The following is a 16,373-nucleotide window of genomic DNA, read 5'->3' on the forward strand; positions in this document are numbered from 1 at the left end:
AGCAGTCTGGGAAAATAGACTAAGGGGAAAGTCAGTGGATGAGCTGTGGCAGACATTTAAGCAGATATTTCAAAAAGTTCAGCAAAAATTTATCCCAGTCAAAAAGAAAGACTCGATAAGAAGGGTGAACCACCCATGGTTAACAAAGGCGGTCAAGGAGAGTATCCAATTAAAAACTAAGGCATACAAAGCAACGAAAACTAGTGGTAGGCCAGAGGACTGGGAATCTTTTAGGAGCCAGCAGTGGATGACTAAAAAGCTAATAAAGAGGGAGAAAATTGATTATGAAAGTAAATTGGCAGAAATATAAAAAACAAACAGCAAGAGTTTCAACAGTTACATGAAAAGAAAGAGAGTGGCTAAAGTGAGCGTGGGAGCCTTGGAGGATGAAACTGGAGAATTGATAACGGGGAAGTGAAATGGCAGATAATTCAAACCAATATTTTGTATTGGTCTTCACAATGGAGGACATTATAAACATTCCAAAGATATCAGATAAGCAAGGAGCTAATGGGAGGAAAGATCTTCTAACAGTCTCTATCATGAGGGACAAAGTATTTGACAAACTAATGGAACTACAGGCAGACAAGTCACCAGGACCTGATGGACTGCATCCAAGGATTTTGAAGGAGTGGCTGCAGAGATAGTGGAAGCATTGGTTGAAATATTCCAGAATTCACAGGATTCCAGGAGGGTCCCAGCAGATTGGAAAACTGCTAATGTGACACCCCTATTCCAGAAGGGAGGGAGACAAAAAGCAGGAAACTATAGAAGGGAAGGAGACAAAAAGCAGGAAACTATAGGCCAGTCAGTCCAACATCTGTCATTGGGAAAATGCTAGAGTCCATTATTTAGGAAGAAATAGCAGGATATTTAGAAAAGCTTAATGCAATCAAACAAGGTTGACATGGCTTTGTGAAGGGGAAATCATGTTTGAAAAACTTGCTAGAGTTCTTTGAGGGTATAACAAGCAGAGTTGATAAAGGAGAACCGGTAGAGGTAGTGTATTTGGATTTCCAAAAGGCATTCGATAAGGTGCCACATAAAAGGCTATTGTATAAAATAGGAGCTCTCAGTATTGGCAGTAATGTATTAGCATGGATTGAGGTTTGGTTAACACACAGAAGACAGAGATTCAGGGTTAATGGGTCTTTTTCAGGTTGGAAAGATGTAACTAGTGGAGTGCCACAAGGATCAGTCCTAGGGCCTCAATTATTTACAATCTATATTAATGACTTGGAAGAGGGGGCAGAGCATAATGTATCCTAATTTGCTGACGATTCAAAAATTGGTGGGAGGGCATATTGTGATGAGGGCATAAAGAATCTTCAAGGGGTTATAGATAGGTTGAGTGAGTGGGAAAAAAATTGGTAGATGGAGTTTAATGTAGGAAAGCCTGAGGTCATGCATTTTGGTAGGAAGAATCAAAAGGCAGACTATTATTTAAATGGAGTGAGACTCCAAAAAAATGCAGCGCAGAGGGATCTGAGTGTTCTTGACACACAAAAAATTAGCATGCAGGAGCAGCAAGTAATTAAGAAAGCAAATGGAATTTTGGCCTGTATTATAGGGGGTTGGAGTTTAAAAATAGAGAAACCTTGTTACAACTGTATAGGGTGTTGATGAGGCTGCACCTGGAGTACTGTGTACAGTTTGGTCCCTGTATTTAAGAAAGGATATACTGGAGGTAGTTCAGAAGAGATTCACTAGGCTGATTCCTGGGATGAAGGAGTTGGCTTATCAAGAACTGCTAAACAGGTTAAGCCTTTATTCCTTAGAGTTTAGGCGAATGAGGGGTGATCTTATTGAAATGTATAAGATTCTGAGGGAGCTTGACAGGGTAGATATTGAGAAGATGTTTCCACTAGTGGGGGAATCTCGAACTAGGGGACATAGTTACAGAATAAGGGGACAGTCATTTAAAACTGAGATGCAAAGGAATTTCTTCTCTCATAGGGTAGTAAATGTCTGGAATTCTCTACCCCAGAGAGTTATGGAGGCTAGATCACTGAAAGTAGTTAAAGAGGAGGTAGATAGATTTTTGAATTATCAGGGATTTGAGGGCTGTGAGGAGCTGGCATGAAAGAGAAGTTGAGGCCTGGGACAGATCAGCTGTAATCTTATTGAATGGCAGGCAGGCTTGTGAGGTTGAATGGCCTCCTATTTCTTATGTTCTTATGCACTGCCTGAGTGAGTGGTGAAGGCAGATTCAATCAAAGCAAACGGGAATTGGATTATTATCTGAAAAGGAAGAATTTGCAGGGCTACAGAGAAAAGGCCATAAATGAGACTAGGTGAATTGCTCCTTCAGAGAGCCAGCACAGTCATGATGGGCCAAATGGTCTCCTGTGCTGTAACTGCTCAGTGATCCTGTGATTAAGTTGTGGGAGTGGAACAAGGAGATACAGATTCAATACAGTAAAAAAAAAAGCTTGGAAATTCTTCACACAAAGTGTGAACAATATATGGAATGGGTTTCTGGTGAGTAATTATGACAAAACCATCGCAATCATTTAGGGAAAAAACATTAGAGGCTGCAGTGTGATGAAGATGGTGGGGGTAGGAGAAGGGGTTGTTAGAGATGAATGAATAGAGAATGAACAAATATGGGATAAGAATATTTATGTTGTAATCATGCGAGCCAACTATATCCCAAATGGAGCTCTGTATCTCAAATGTTATTCAATTATTTAAATTGCTTTAATAACATTTTTGTCAGTAACTATTTTTCTACTCATCAATGGTGGGATGTCAATGCTGAAGAATGCAACATACCTCGAATGTGGGCAGACAGTGTCAGTATCGAATACCCCTAGGTCATGTATAAACTTGGAACTACTTGCAAATGAAAGCTCCTGCTTCTGTGTTTAAACAATGTGCAGCTTTCCATTGTGTCAGTGTGGACCATTCCATTTCGGCTGTGTTTGCTGCCCCCGTGTTGTGCATGTGCGGTTGTATGCTGATAACAGGCCCGGGATAATGGTTGCCATATTTATAGGTGACAATGTGCAGCAGGGTGTATGCGCGGTCATCACTGGCCCTGGCAGCAGGAACAGAAAACATGTATTTCCATCCTGGACTGACACTGATGGAATTTGGAAATTCCTTTTACAGGAGGTTAGAAGGGAAAGAATCCTAGAAATGTAAATAGGTTGCTGTGAGTGTTAGACTATATTGCCTCATCTAACACACACATCACTGGGATAGTGAGACAGAGTTTAGAAACACTGACCAACTTGACTGCAGTAAAATATCCCACAAGGAAAAGATTTTAATTTCGCATCTGCAGATCCATCCCTCCCTCTTCTGCCACTCTGAGTCCCACGCTGCAGGCTCCAGCAGTGAAGTCAGTCGATTTCTGAGCATGTGCGGACTAGTGTGCATGTGCGGACGGGTATCGGTGGCCATATTGCAATGGCAGGAGACACAGTGATTCCATTTCACACATAATGGCCTCTCCAAATAGGTTGCTAATTTGAGTTAGACTTGTGAATAGTTTGTACTGTGGCTAGATACCCACATGCAACTGTCATTTTACATAGCTTTCCTACAGTCAGCAGGGAGGAAAAGTTTTCACCCCATCAGTTCTTACTGGATATAACCTAAGCTTCCAGAGGTTAAAAATATTAAACCTCTAGTTAACCAGAAGTTAAAACAGAAAATGCTGGAAATGCTCAGCAGGTGTGGAAGCATCTGTGGAGAGAGAAACATATGACTCTTCCTTGAAGAATATTTGAGCAATAAGAAGAATAATTCAAGAGTATTTCCAGCACTTGGGGCAGAATTTTCTGCCTTCCGGGCGGGCAGGCCCGACCCAATCTCCAGCGGGTGGGGAGCCGATCCCCACCGGAGAAGCGGGCCCCGCCACCATTTTATGTGGGCGGGCCAAAAAAAGGTTTGCTTTCTGTGCAGGCTGGGGGGATTCCCCAAAAGCGAGAGTGCTGCCTCAGGGAGATTGCTGACACTTTTAAAAATATTAAAAATAGAAAAAAAATCCTTAACATGTCCCCCTCATGCGACAATGTCACATGAGATGGGACATGTTCATAATTTATATAATAAGTTTATTAAACTTTTTGAAACCCTACATGAAACCTCATCCCGCCGGTGGATGAGGTTTCATGTTTTGTCTATTTCCCGCCGGGGCTCCTGGCCTGCTCACCAGCTTTAAGGTTGGACGGGCAGGTCCTTTAATTGTTTAAATGACCCTGTCAATGGCCTCAATTGGCTACTGACAGGTCGGCGGCCGCACAGCTGATTTTGCTGCACCCCCGCCTTCCTGAAAATTTAAATGGGCCGGGATGACGTCAGGGGTTCCACCAGACGTAAGCCTGCATCATTTTGCGTGTCGGTGAGCGGGCCCCGCCTCCTGCTTGCCAACAGCAAAATTCTGCCCTTGCTGTTTTTTTAATTCAGATTTCCAGCATCCACAGAATTTTGCTTTAACTCTGTTTAACCAGCCCTTTTCTTATTTAAATTTAATATTGAAATATGTAAACTGGATAAACATGTCAATGAATTAAATGTGGGTATCAAATGCACTGCAGGATTTACTACAAAGATATACTAAAATCTTACTAACCATGATACAACAGAGTTGATTTACTGTGCCCATTTTTATGGTAAAGTTATAGTTGTAAAAGTCCAATAAAGTTTGTCATGTTATAACAATATATGGATCAATATGAGAGGCAATATAATTATTGTATGTTATCTTGAAGAACTATCAAACAGGAATGTTCAAAATGAAACTTTTTATTGCCTGGATAGGTGGAGGCCTTACCCATCATCATTTATAGCATCAAGTAATAGGTAATTTAATGGGACTTCCTTCCTGCCCCTTCCTTTCCTGATGTCTCTAACTTACAATAGGGTGTAGTTCCATTGGGCCCCTGGCATCTTTGCAAAATGCCATTCTTTCATGTGAGCCTGAGCACTGAATAGTCTGGTTGACTTAGGTGCTCTTTCAGCATGAGTCAATTGGTATCAGCAAGGAGTATGGCCTCAACTGACTGCTTTTCACCTCCCCATCTCATCAATACTCGAGGCCAAGTATAACACCATTACTGAGCTCAGCTGAGGTTAGCCAACATAACACAGACCAGTGATCAATCCAGATACCTTCTTGGTCTTTCTGGCTCAAATCCAAACAGGATTTTGCACTTATCCACAGAAATATTGTGGAGATTCCAATTAATTTGTTTCATTGGACATAAAGTGAGTGGAGATGTGATCCAGATTTTTAAAATATTGGGAAGTATGAGGAATGAAATAGAGGGAACTTACACAACATATGTGTCTAACTGCATAACTAGTGTTCAAGTGAAATTCTGATAGTCTTCAAGTGAAACTGAGAGATTCAGATAATCTTCAAGTGAAACTTAGTCCGGAATTTTCCAGCCCCTGACACTGGTGGGATTTTCCGTTCTCACCAGCGTGAACTGAGATTTCAATGGCTCGCTGGACCCGCCGCGGGAGGGCTGGAAAATTCCGGCCTTAGAGACTGGGGTACAAATCCCACAAAAAAGGATGTATGATATTGGTGAATGACCAGATGCACAAAGATGCTGTGAGTATTTGTATCATAGACTGAATATTTTTCTTTTCACGTGTCAAACATACAAGTAGTCAAAGTAAAACATACAACTGAATTCTATTTCAATAGTATCAGAATCAGATTTTGCATCTTTTTGACTGTAGTCTGGAAAAATGTATAACATTTTTATTCTGCACTTCTCTTTAATGCCTAATGGGAAGACAGGGCTGACTTGGCTGTGATGACTTTCTCAGCTATTGAATTGCCTGTGAGCTAGTTCACACTCTGCTGCTGCCATGTAGTGCTAATTCTGAATTGGGCTTCTTAATCATGGTATCAGCTGTAAATGTTCATATCGTCTTCACAGACCAGTGACTGAAGAAGCTGTGAACATCTGCATCCTACTGGTACAGTAAAATTATACAAAATTGCAACTCAGCAAGAAACTTTAATTACGTTTTCAGATTAATAATGAATGGAATCTTAAGGTGAAAAGCTTTTGCAGAGATACAATCTAGCAAATAGAAACTTAAGGATATATTACAGTAATTATCACCCTGCCAAACTATAGAAAATAATTTGCTTACCCGACTTGTGGGTTCCAGAAAGCGTTTCATAGTCCAACTGAGAGAAGATCCATCACCCTGCTTGGATTTCACACTAGGTGATGGGCTTTTTGATGATAACCCTGTGGGAAAAGGACAGGGACAACCATATAAATATTATGGCTACAAGAGCGGTTCAGAGGCTGGGAATTCTGCAGCGAGTAACTCACCTCCTGACTCCCCAAAGCCCGGAGTCAGGAGTGAATGGAATATTCTCCACTTGCCTGGATGAGTGCAGCTCCCACAACCCTCAAGAAGCTTGACACCATCAAGCTTGACACCATCATGCTTGACAAAGCAGCCCGCTTGATTTGCAACCCATCCACAAATATTCACTCCCTCCACCACTGATGCACAGTAACTGCAGTGTGTACCATCTACAAGATGCACTGCAGCAACTCACCAAGGCTCCTTCAACAGCACCTTCCAAACCCACAACCTGTACCCCCAACAAGGACAAGAACAGCAGAATCATGGCATCACCACTGCCTGCAAGTTCCCCTCCAAGCCATTCACCATCCTGGCTTGGAAATACATCACCGTTCCTTCACTGTCACTGGGTCAAAATCCTGGAACTCCCTTCCTAACAGCACTATGGGTGTACCTATGCCACAGGGACTGCAATGGTTCAAGAATGTGGCTCACCTCCACCTTCTCGAGGGCAACGAGGGATGGGCAATAAATGCCTCTTAAATCACTCATGAAACCAAACACGTCCTAGCCAACAGCTCATCACTCTATTACACTTCACTATGCTCTCAGAGATAGCAGTCCAAGCAAACATATGGAAAAGCCAGCTGTAATTCATCTCAGCAACAATCATTCAATGGCAACTACTGAGCATCAAAAGCAATTATAGGAATATCTATTCCAGTTAAAGGAACGTTTTGTTACATTAATCCTCTCCCCTTATCTTTATTTAAGGCTGTGTTTGCTGCCAACGCAGTGCATGTGCAGTTGTACCGCTTCACTCTGTGACATCATTGTGAGCAATGGAGATCAGAACTCTACTCATTCCCCCAACCTCAGTGAGATACCTATCCTCTCCATTTTGTTTCTTGTTTTTTAGAATTTTGGAACCAGAAAGGGCTATTTCTTTCAGAACAAAATACAATACCCATTTTCGCCCAGGTAATTTCCGTTAGCTTTTTCTTTTTCCATGGCATGTACCCATTTCAAACAAGCAACCATGTACATGGAGACTGGAGATTTCAAACTCCCTTTAAAATGCAATGGAGCAGATTTTCATGTTCCCACTTCCGAAGCTACTGAAACACCTGGACACAGTCACAATGATTAAAAATGGAAAAACTCAGCAGGTCTGGCAGCATCGGTGGAGAAGGGTCATGAGGACTCGAAACGTCAACTGTGCTCTTCTCCACCGATGCCGCCAGACCTGCTGAGTTTTTCCAGGTATTTCTGTTTTTGTTTTTGTTCTGGATTTCCAGTATCTGCAGTTCTTTGCTTTTATCTCTATGGTTAAATATGGGTTGGGAAATTGGCTAGCTTCCTTATGAGTATGTGATTGCCCTCACCTGATTTTTTCTTGATGCTCTGTACCTGGATGATTCAGTATACCCAAGTTAAGAACAGAAAAAATCTGCACCAAATTAAAAAAAAACGAGAATACAAAATATATAGATCAACTTTTATCTAACCTCAAATTATGAATAGCAATTTAAATTTGTGCATCCTATTTCCATTGTCGGCATGATTCAGCTTTAGGTTTTCTTTACATGTGCAGACAAGTATACATGTGCAGGCAGGTGTCGGTGGCCCTCTTGTGTTGGCAGGAGACACAGTGTTTATTTAAATACATTTTTAATAGCTCCATGAACTCCTTGCTCATCTGAGTTCTTACTTTGATTCTTTACACTTCCTGCTTGCTCCTTCTCCTTCAGGTACCATGCCCTAAGAGTGCAACGGTGACCATGGAATTCCATTTGATTTGTCTATGATTATGTTTGGCAAAGTACTGCAGTAGTTTCCCATTGCCTTCTGCAGTTAGCTGACCACGAAACTCTCCCAGTCTTTGGGCAGAATTTTGCCCTCGGATGGCGTGCAGGCCCCACCGGCTCAGCGGCGGATGGACAGCCGAGCCCTGCCGCCAAAACGATGCCCGCCTTAATTGGCCCGCCCAGCGGCCTGCCCAACAGGAAGTGCTATGTGAATCCCCAGATGTCAAAGTGCGCTCTTTTACGCATGCACAGGAAAGAGCACGCTGCTCCCTGGGACCAAGTCCTGTCTCAGGGAGATTACTGACATTCTAAAAAAATTAAAAAGTAGAAAAATAAAAATATTATTAACATGTCCCCCTCATGTGACAATGTCACACAAGATGGAACATGTTAATAAATATAACTACATTTATTAAAGTTTTTAAAATGGAACATGAAACCTCATCCCACCAGTGGATGAGGTTTCATGCTTTATCTGAAGCCCGCTGGGGCTCCTGGCCTGCCCACCAGCCTTAAGGTTGGATGGGCAGGGCCTTTAATTATCTTAATTACTCTGTAAATGGCCTCAATTGGCCATTGACAGGTTGGCGGGTGGACAGCTGATTTCGCTATCCATCCGCCTTCCTAAAAATTTAAAGGGACTGGAATGATGTCAGGGGTTCCTCCCGACGTCATTCTGCGTCATTTTCTTGTCGTCAAGTGGGCCCCGCCCCCAAATTGCCGAGAGGAAAATTCTGGCCTTTTTGTCTGCCACTAGGCGTGATTGCGGAGCACTGGTTTTCTCTCTGTTCTAGTTGTGATGTATTTTGTATGTTATGCCCATCCGTTGCTTTTAAAATTTAATCTGTGCTAGCAAGAATCATGATCTATGCAAGTTACAGACATACAACAGGTTTAATGTAGCACAGGAATAGAAGCCTAGATTCCTAATGGTTTAAAGAGTTAGCCATTGTCCTGTATGGCACTTAGCTAAACAGTGCAGGAAGATGCCAGTTTTGATCTTCAGTCTATTCAGAATTAGTTGATCTCAGCTCAGACGGCAATAAGGACAATTGCCCTCATCATCCTTGGGTTACAGGAAAAGAGAAAAAAATAAAGGATTTGTGTTCCTTACTACAATCCAATGGTCACTACTAGAAAATATACATGTATGAATATTAGGTGAGCAGAGGAATCAAGTTTGGCTGGACTGTCCTGCAAGGTAGGATAGCATGTATTGAATGTTTCGTGTTTATGCAAATACCTGAAGAATGATCACTGGATCTGGGGACTAATGGACACTTAACATGAGTCAGGACGACTTGGGGTGAAAAATTGATAAAAGATGAATGACTGCAAGAATTTTTCCACCTTCCCAACATTACAATGTGAATAATTATAACTGGGTTGACTTCTGGAAAAAATTAACAAATTTTTGTAAGAATAAAACAAGAAAGGAAGGGCTGCTCAGTCACAGGTGCTGCTGCCCAAAGATACCTCTGTCCCAAAACAGGTGTCCAATGACCTTCATGCATCTATCGCCAGTGTGCAGATTCTTGACCAGGGATTCCCAGGTTCACAGCTATGTCCCTGTTGCCAATTCTCCATTGCCACAGGTGTTAACTGATAGATCCTGGTAGAAGCCTGCATGTGACTTCATTTAAAGTGTGGACCTTGGAGCACTGTCATTGTGCACACAATCTTGGCAGGTTGATAATCTGATTTCAGTGATGTGACAAGCCCCGATGACTGGGACCATCTTGCTGCTGCAGCCTTCTTCCGCTGTTGCAGCCAGTGAGACACACAGTCTTCCTTTGCCTGTTACGCCTTTGAGGACATTTTGGACAGCACTTTGTCTGGCATCATCCCTGACCATGTCACCATGGGTGGCCCTACCAGGAGCAAGGACCTCCTGATGGGATCGTCAGGATACACAAGCCTGTCAAAGTGACGATCTACAAAGCAGGAAAGATGGGAAGGCAGTAGATGCAGTCAAATGTATTGTATAATCTTGAAAATTATGAAAACTACACCAACGCCTTGTTTTTCTTGATATTCAAAGTAATATCAATCTTCACAAGATTTGCCCTTAGCTGTACTAACTGTATGAAGTTGATTTCAGCAGGATAAGGATCTACACAAATTTGCTGCTTCCAATGAGTGTCATCTACGTAAGGGTATTGTAAATATACTGACACTAAGCTTTTAAAAGCAATGAGGTACTTCCATTGAGCTTCATCCTGGAAAGGTGTACTTGAATGTGAACTTTCACTGACCATCAGCAAGGTCAGGTGTACATGATCGTGGTAATTAGATTGAACTTCACTAAAGATTCATCAGATAAAATTTAAAGGTTTTTCCTTCCTTCAAATGACATGATAAATGAGTCACATGAATAAGGGAGTGGAGGTCAAAAACCTTTTGAGAAAAGTTTGGAATAGACAGAGCAGCCAAGGATCCAAGGAAATATTCTTCAAATGTTCAGTTAAGTTACAGTTCTCTAAATATGTCAGCTTTACCAAACCATGCATGGTAATGATCAAAGATACAACTCCATATATCAGCCTTAACACAATTCAAAGTTTGTTTTGAATACAGTATGTTGACAAGAGGAATTTTTTCACCCTGCAACATTTAAATAAATTAACATCAAACTTTAGGAAGAATGTGAAGGCATTTAAGAGGGTAAAAAAAGATAATGAGAATGGTTTTCAGGATGAGAAACTTCAGCCATGTGGAGAAGCTGGGGCTGTTCTTCTTGGAGAAGAGAAGATTAGGGAGAAATTTGATAGAGGTGTTCAAAATCATGAAGGGTCTGGGCAGAGTAGGTTGGCAGAAGGATAGAGAACCAGAGGATACCGATTTAAGGTAAATGGCAAAAGAAACAATGCCTACATGAGGGAAAATATTTTTTTAAGCAGTAAATGGTTAGAATTTGGAATGCACTGCCTGAGAGTGTGGTGGAAGCAGGTTCACTCAAGACTTTTAAAAGAGAATTGGATTATTATCTGAAAAGAAAAAAAATGAAGGGTTACGGGGAAAAGGAGAACGTAGGATTAGGTGAGCTGCACTTGCAGAGAGCTGACACAGATTCAATGGATGGAATGCCTCCTTCTATATTGTAACCATTCTATGATTCTATAAAATACTTCTTACTTTTGAAAACCCAGACACTTTAAAATGTCAGTTGGTCACATATCTAAAAACTCAGTTATTGTTAATACATGAATATGATTAAATATTATATATTAGAAACTATACAGAAGCATGGAATTTATTTAATACACTAGCAAATATAAGGGGTTATTTGGGAAATGGGATGTAGTTTTTGATAGTTGATCAACACCACCAATAACAGATTGTCTGGTGATTCATTCATCTGCTGTTAATGGGATCTCACTGTGCAGAAATTGGCTGCTATGCTTGCCTACACAAAGTAATACATTAGTTCATCTGATGTCCTTCAGATGTGTTAAGGAAGCCTTGTATATAAAACACACACATACAAACTCTTCATTTCTCCTTTACCATAGCACCTCTGCAACCTAAACAAGACAGTGACCCACACATCAACGCTTCAAATTTCCCAAAACAATGTACCAGATGTCTAATGAAAAATAATAAAAATATACGCCTTACTGTGACTGAAAGATGCAGAACCTCACATTTTTGTGATACTATTTAACCTCTGCTTTAGAAATCTTGCTTAAATAAATGCTCTAACTCCCAATATGTGAATTAAGATCCAAATACTTCATTTGTTTATTCTTTTCTCATCTCCCCATAAAACCTTCCTTCTTCTCCTCAGTTATTTCTATGATTATAAGAAATATTTCTCCCTCTTTGTTTCCTCGTAGTTCTAGATGAAGCAGTTCTTTGTGAAAAGTTCACCAGGGAAGTTTGTCTCACCATTGTGCATTGACTGATCAACAATAATACATAGGCTGGAATTTTCCGTTCCCGTTGGTGTGGGTGTCATGGCGGGTGTGGGTGGACAATATGGCGAGAAGGCCAAAAATCAGTTTAATGCCATACTGCAACCAGTTTGCGATCGTCTGTTCCACCTGTCAATGGCGGGCCGTGTTTCCTGCCACTGCAAGTAGTGAACGTCACTTTAATATATTTGCATCTAATTATAAGCCCTGCTCGCCGGAATCAACCTGCATGTCAAATTTACCAACCACGTTGATTTGACTTCAGAACATTGTGATTCACAACTGCCTTTAAAAGGCGTGCACCTGGCGACCTAAACTTTGAGGGGAACTCAGAGGTGAGTACATACAACCTTGCGCAGTACTTGCGAGCAGCACCTGTGGGACATCAAGGAATGCTGTGCATTCGTGAGGGGCACAGGCAAGTCACTTTTTCCCGGCTGACTCTCAGTGCAGTACCAGGGCAAGGGATCCAGTGTGGGTCACGCCCGGTGGGGGGGTGAGCGAAGCAGCCACGCACTTGGAAAAGCTTGTCAAAAGTGGGCATTCTTCAACAGCAATTCCATTGACACACTTGGAGTTGGGCCTCTGAAGCTTTTCTGCCCACTCAAGCAACGAGAAAAGCACTAAAGTGTCACCAAATGATGCAAAACTTTTCACCCCTCTGGCCCATACTGCAAATTAATGTGTGTTTTAGGGGGAAACAGAGCAATTGGCACACTGGGCAAGTTGTACAATCCCCTTAAGAAAAGTGGCTATGGTGCAGTCACTGGTGGAGGCTCTCAGCCCTTAGCAATGTCTTTGTTAAGATTTAGACTAATATCCATTATAGTTCAAGCTAACAGTGCAGCCTTGCAGTGAGGGTTAGGAGAATGCCTGCACCTGAGCTGAGAGCACAGCATGCAGTCCAATGGCCGAAACTGCCGCCAATCGGTCAGATGGAGTGGGGCAGAGGTGGATGGTGTTTTGGACAGCCAATAAGCGCACTAAACTCTGGCCATCCAAAGCCAGAACCCTCCTGCATGTGTGAAGGGGCCTTCAGATTTAACCAAGAGAGGGTTTTAGTACACCCATGCTAACCCAAGTGTCTCTCTTTTTGATCCTGCAGGAGAAGAACATCAGGACATGGAGCCTGATGATTTAGCAGTATGCCTCATGGCTTACAGAGATTAGAGAAGAAGAGAGCGGCAGAGGTGCCTGGCTCAGCAAAGGGAGGGGCACCAGCCTCAAAGCTGGGTGGGAGGGTGAGCTGTGAGGAGGATGCAGAGATGCTTCAGTGTGATTTAGACAAGCTGAGTGAGTGGGAAAATGCATAGCAGATGTAGTATAATGTGGATAACTGTGAAGTTATCCATTTTGGTAGCAAAAACAGGAAGGCAGAAATAATCTGAATGGCTATAAATTGAGAGAGGGGAATGTGCAACAAGACCTTGGTTTCCTTGTACACCAGTCACTGAAGGGAAGCATGCAGGTGCAGCAGGCAGTAAAGAAAGCAAATGGTATGTTTGCCTTCATAGCCAGAGGATTCAAGTACAGGAACAGGGATATCTTGCTGCAATTGTACAGGGCGTTGGTGAGACCACACCTGGAATATTGTGTGCAGTTTTGGTCTCCTTATCTGAGGAAGGATGTACTTGCTATAGAGGGAATGCAGCGAAGGTTTACCCAACAGATTCCTGGGATGGCGGGACTGATATATGAGGAGGGATTGAGTTGATTAGGATTATATTCGCTGGAGTTCAGAAGAATGAGGGGGGATCTCATAGAAACCTATAAAATTCTAACAGGACTAGACAGGGTAGATGCAGGAAGGATGTTGCCAATGGTGGGAGAGTCCAGAACCAGGGGTCACAGTCTGAGGATATGGGGTAGACCATTTAGGACTGAGATGAGGAGAAATTTCTTCACAGAGAGTGGTGAGCCTGTGGAATTCATTACCACAGAAAGTAGTTGAGACCAAAACATTGTATGTTTTCAAGGAGTTAGATATAGCTCTTGGGGCAAAAAGGATCAAAGGGGAGAAAGTGGGAGCAAGCTACTGAGTTGGATGATCAGGCATGATCATAATGAATAGCAGAGGCTCAAAGGGCCGAATGGCCTACTCCTGCTCCTAGTTTCCATGTTTCTGCATTGCTACGCATGCAGCTGAAGGTCCACATCGAGCTGTCACTCCTAGGCATCTCATTAGACCCAGGGTCTATAGACAGCGCCTGTCATTCCTGCAGATGACTGAGAACCAGCGTTGCCAAAGACTGCGCACGTCTAGGGAACTGGTTGGTTACATGTGCCACTGCTACAGGATTTGGCGCTACGGGACATGGGGGGGGGCGTCCACTGCCCATGGCTGTGAAAGTGGCTGCACCACTCCGGGGCTCCACAGTGACCTGTGTGGGATCGCTCAAGCCTCCACGCATAAGTGTATCCAGGAGGGCATGGACGCCATCTTCACAAAGGCACAAAACTTTGTGCATTTCGCTTGGTATCAGGAAAACCAGGAAGCAAGAGCACTGGGATTTGCACAGATCTCAGGTTTTCCACAGGTGGAGGATGCCATTGACTGCACTCACGTGGCGCTTAGATCTCCATGGCAACAAGCAGTCAACAATGTCAACCGCAAGGGCTTCCACTCGCTGAATGTTCAGCTGGTGAGCGACCATCACAAACACATCCTACAGGGTCTGCACATGATTCCCAGGGAGCATCCACAACTCCTACATCCTTAGCAGGCAGTGCTACATCCATGGCAGCGCACATACCCTCTGTGATCAGGGTCATATCATGGAGACACAGCCGTGAAATTTTAAGTGCACCTGATCCTTTGTTAGACTTCAGCACGAGACCCCTTCAGGAGCACAGCGTCACTAGTCACAGATGCTGACGAGATGGGTGCCAGCCCCACCTTAAAGGTGCTGAGAGCACACATAGAGAATGACTGAAACTCTGTGACGCCTGCCCACGACATTTTGGCAGCAATGACAAGCATCATCGAGGTGCAGGCATCAGTAATGTGTGAAGTGAGTGTGAAGCCGGGCTATCGCTTTGGTTGGAAGGTTACACACTGCACAGGGAAGAGGCCCTGGATTGAGGCAACTGCCTTTATTTTGTGCAGGAACCAAGGTTTCACATCTGAGGGACATGAACACTGCTTATTATAACAAGGAGCCATAGGCAAGAAGACATTCTTGGGAGTTTATTTACAATAGTGAACATTAAATACAAGTGATTAACACCTGTGCCCAGGCTGTGCAACTACTTTTTCTTAGGTAGCTTGGCCAAAATAGCCAAGTGGTTATGGTACTGGGTTTGTAACCCCAAGATCAAGAATTCAAATCTCACAATAGCAAACTATGAAACAATGTAACTTCATCTGAAACAGATGGAAATGGGTTTGTACTCGAAAGAGTTACATCTTAGTCTTGTGGAGTCCGTGGACCATGTATACATAGGGTGTTGTAGGCTGCACTCCCTTTTTAGTTATTTGAAAAACCTTTTATTGATGTTTTGTTTGCACTTCAGCCCCACGCTCCTGATCTATGGGCACCCGGTGCGGAAGGGGGTCGGGAAGGAGGAGGAACTCCTCGTGAACCTGCTCCTGGGCCTGGCCAAGTTGGCCATTAACAGGTCCAGGCGGCAGGCGATCGACGGGGGAGTCCCGCCCGATTGTTTGTCCCTCTTGCGCGGCTACGTTCGCTGCCGGATGTCCCTGGAGAGGGAGCACGCGGTGTCTGCTGGCACTCTCGAGGCCTTCCGTGCTCGGTTGGCACCGCGGGGACTGGGGTGTTTTGTTGACCCCTTTAATCACATTTTGATTTAAAGTTTGTAAGGTTCCTTTAAACTTTTGTCCTTGGTTTTACAGCTGACCTGAATTAGGGGCTGTGCCTGATTTATCCCAATTTTGTTGATTTGATTTTCATTTAAAAGATTATCAAGAGTTCAAATCTCACAGTGGCAAAACTATGAAACAATGTAACTTCATCTGAAACAGATGGAAACGGGTTTGTACTCAAAAGAGTTACATTTTCTTAGGTAGCTTGGCCTAAATAGCCAAGTGGTTATGGTACTGGGTTTGTAACCCCAAGATCAAGAGTTCAAATCTCACAATGGCAAACTATGAAACAATGTAACTTCATCTGAAACAGATGGAAACGGGTTTGTACTCGAAAGAGTTACATTTTCTTAGGTATTTTGTTGACTTAGTTTAATTGGTTGACTCAAAAGAGTTACATTTTCTTAGGCTTCTGAACTCTGCTGCTACATCTTGGTGATCCGTTGACATCCACAGCAGTAGTGGAGGCAGCCTGCTGACTGCTACGTGTTGACTGTATTGACCTCGATGGGCATCCTCTGAGACCTGGAGGGCCTT

General features: G+C 43.0%; 1 protein-coding gene across 6 annotated transcripts in view; it reads right to left on the bottom strand.

The window, feature by feature from the left end:
• The window catches only part of pdzd2 (PDZ domain containing 2), a 648,685-nt gene that overhangs the window by 53,185 nt on the left and 579,127 nt on the right, over nucleotides 1-16,373 (bottom strand). For all 6 annotated transcript variants that reach the window (XM_041183009.1, XM_041183071.1, XM_041183135.1 and 3 more), the window contains one exon: nucleotides 6,124-6,224. In XM_041183009.1, the coding sequence (XP_041038943.1) occupies nucleotides 6,124-6,224 (101 nt within the window). The remainder of the gene's footprint in view (nucleotides 1-6,123; nucleotides 6,225-16,373) is intronic.

This window comes from Carcharodon carcharias, chromosome 1 (genome assembly GCF_017639515.1).
Source record: "Carcharodon carcharias isolate sCarCar2 chromosome 1, sCarCar2.pri, whole genome shotgun sequence".
NCBI lineage: Eukaryota > Metazoa > Chordata > Chondrichthyes > Lamniformes > Lamnidae > Carcharodon > Carcharodon carcharias.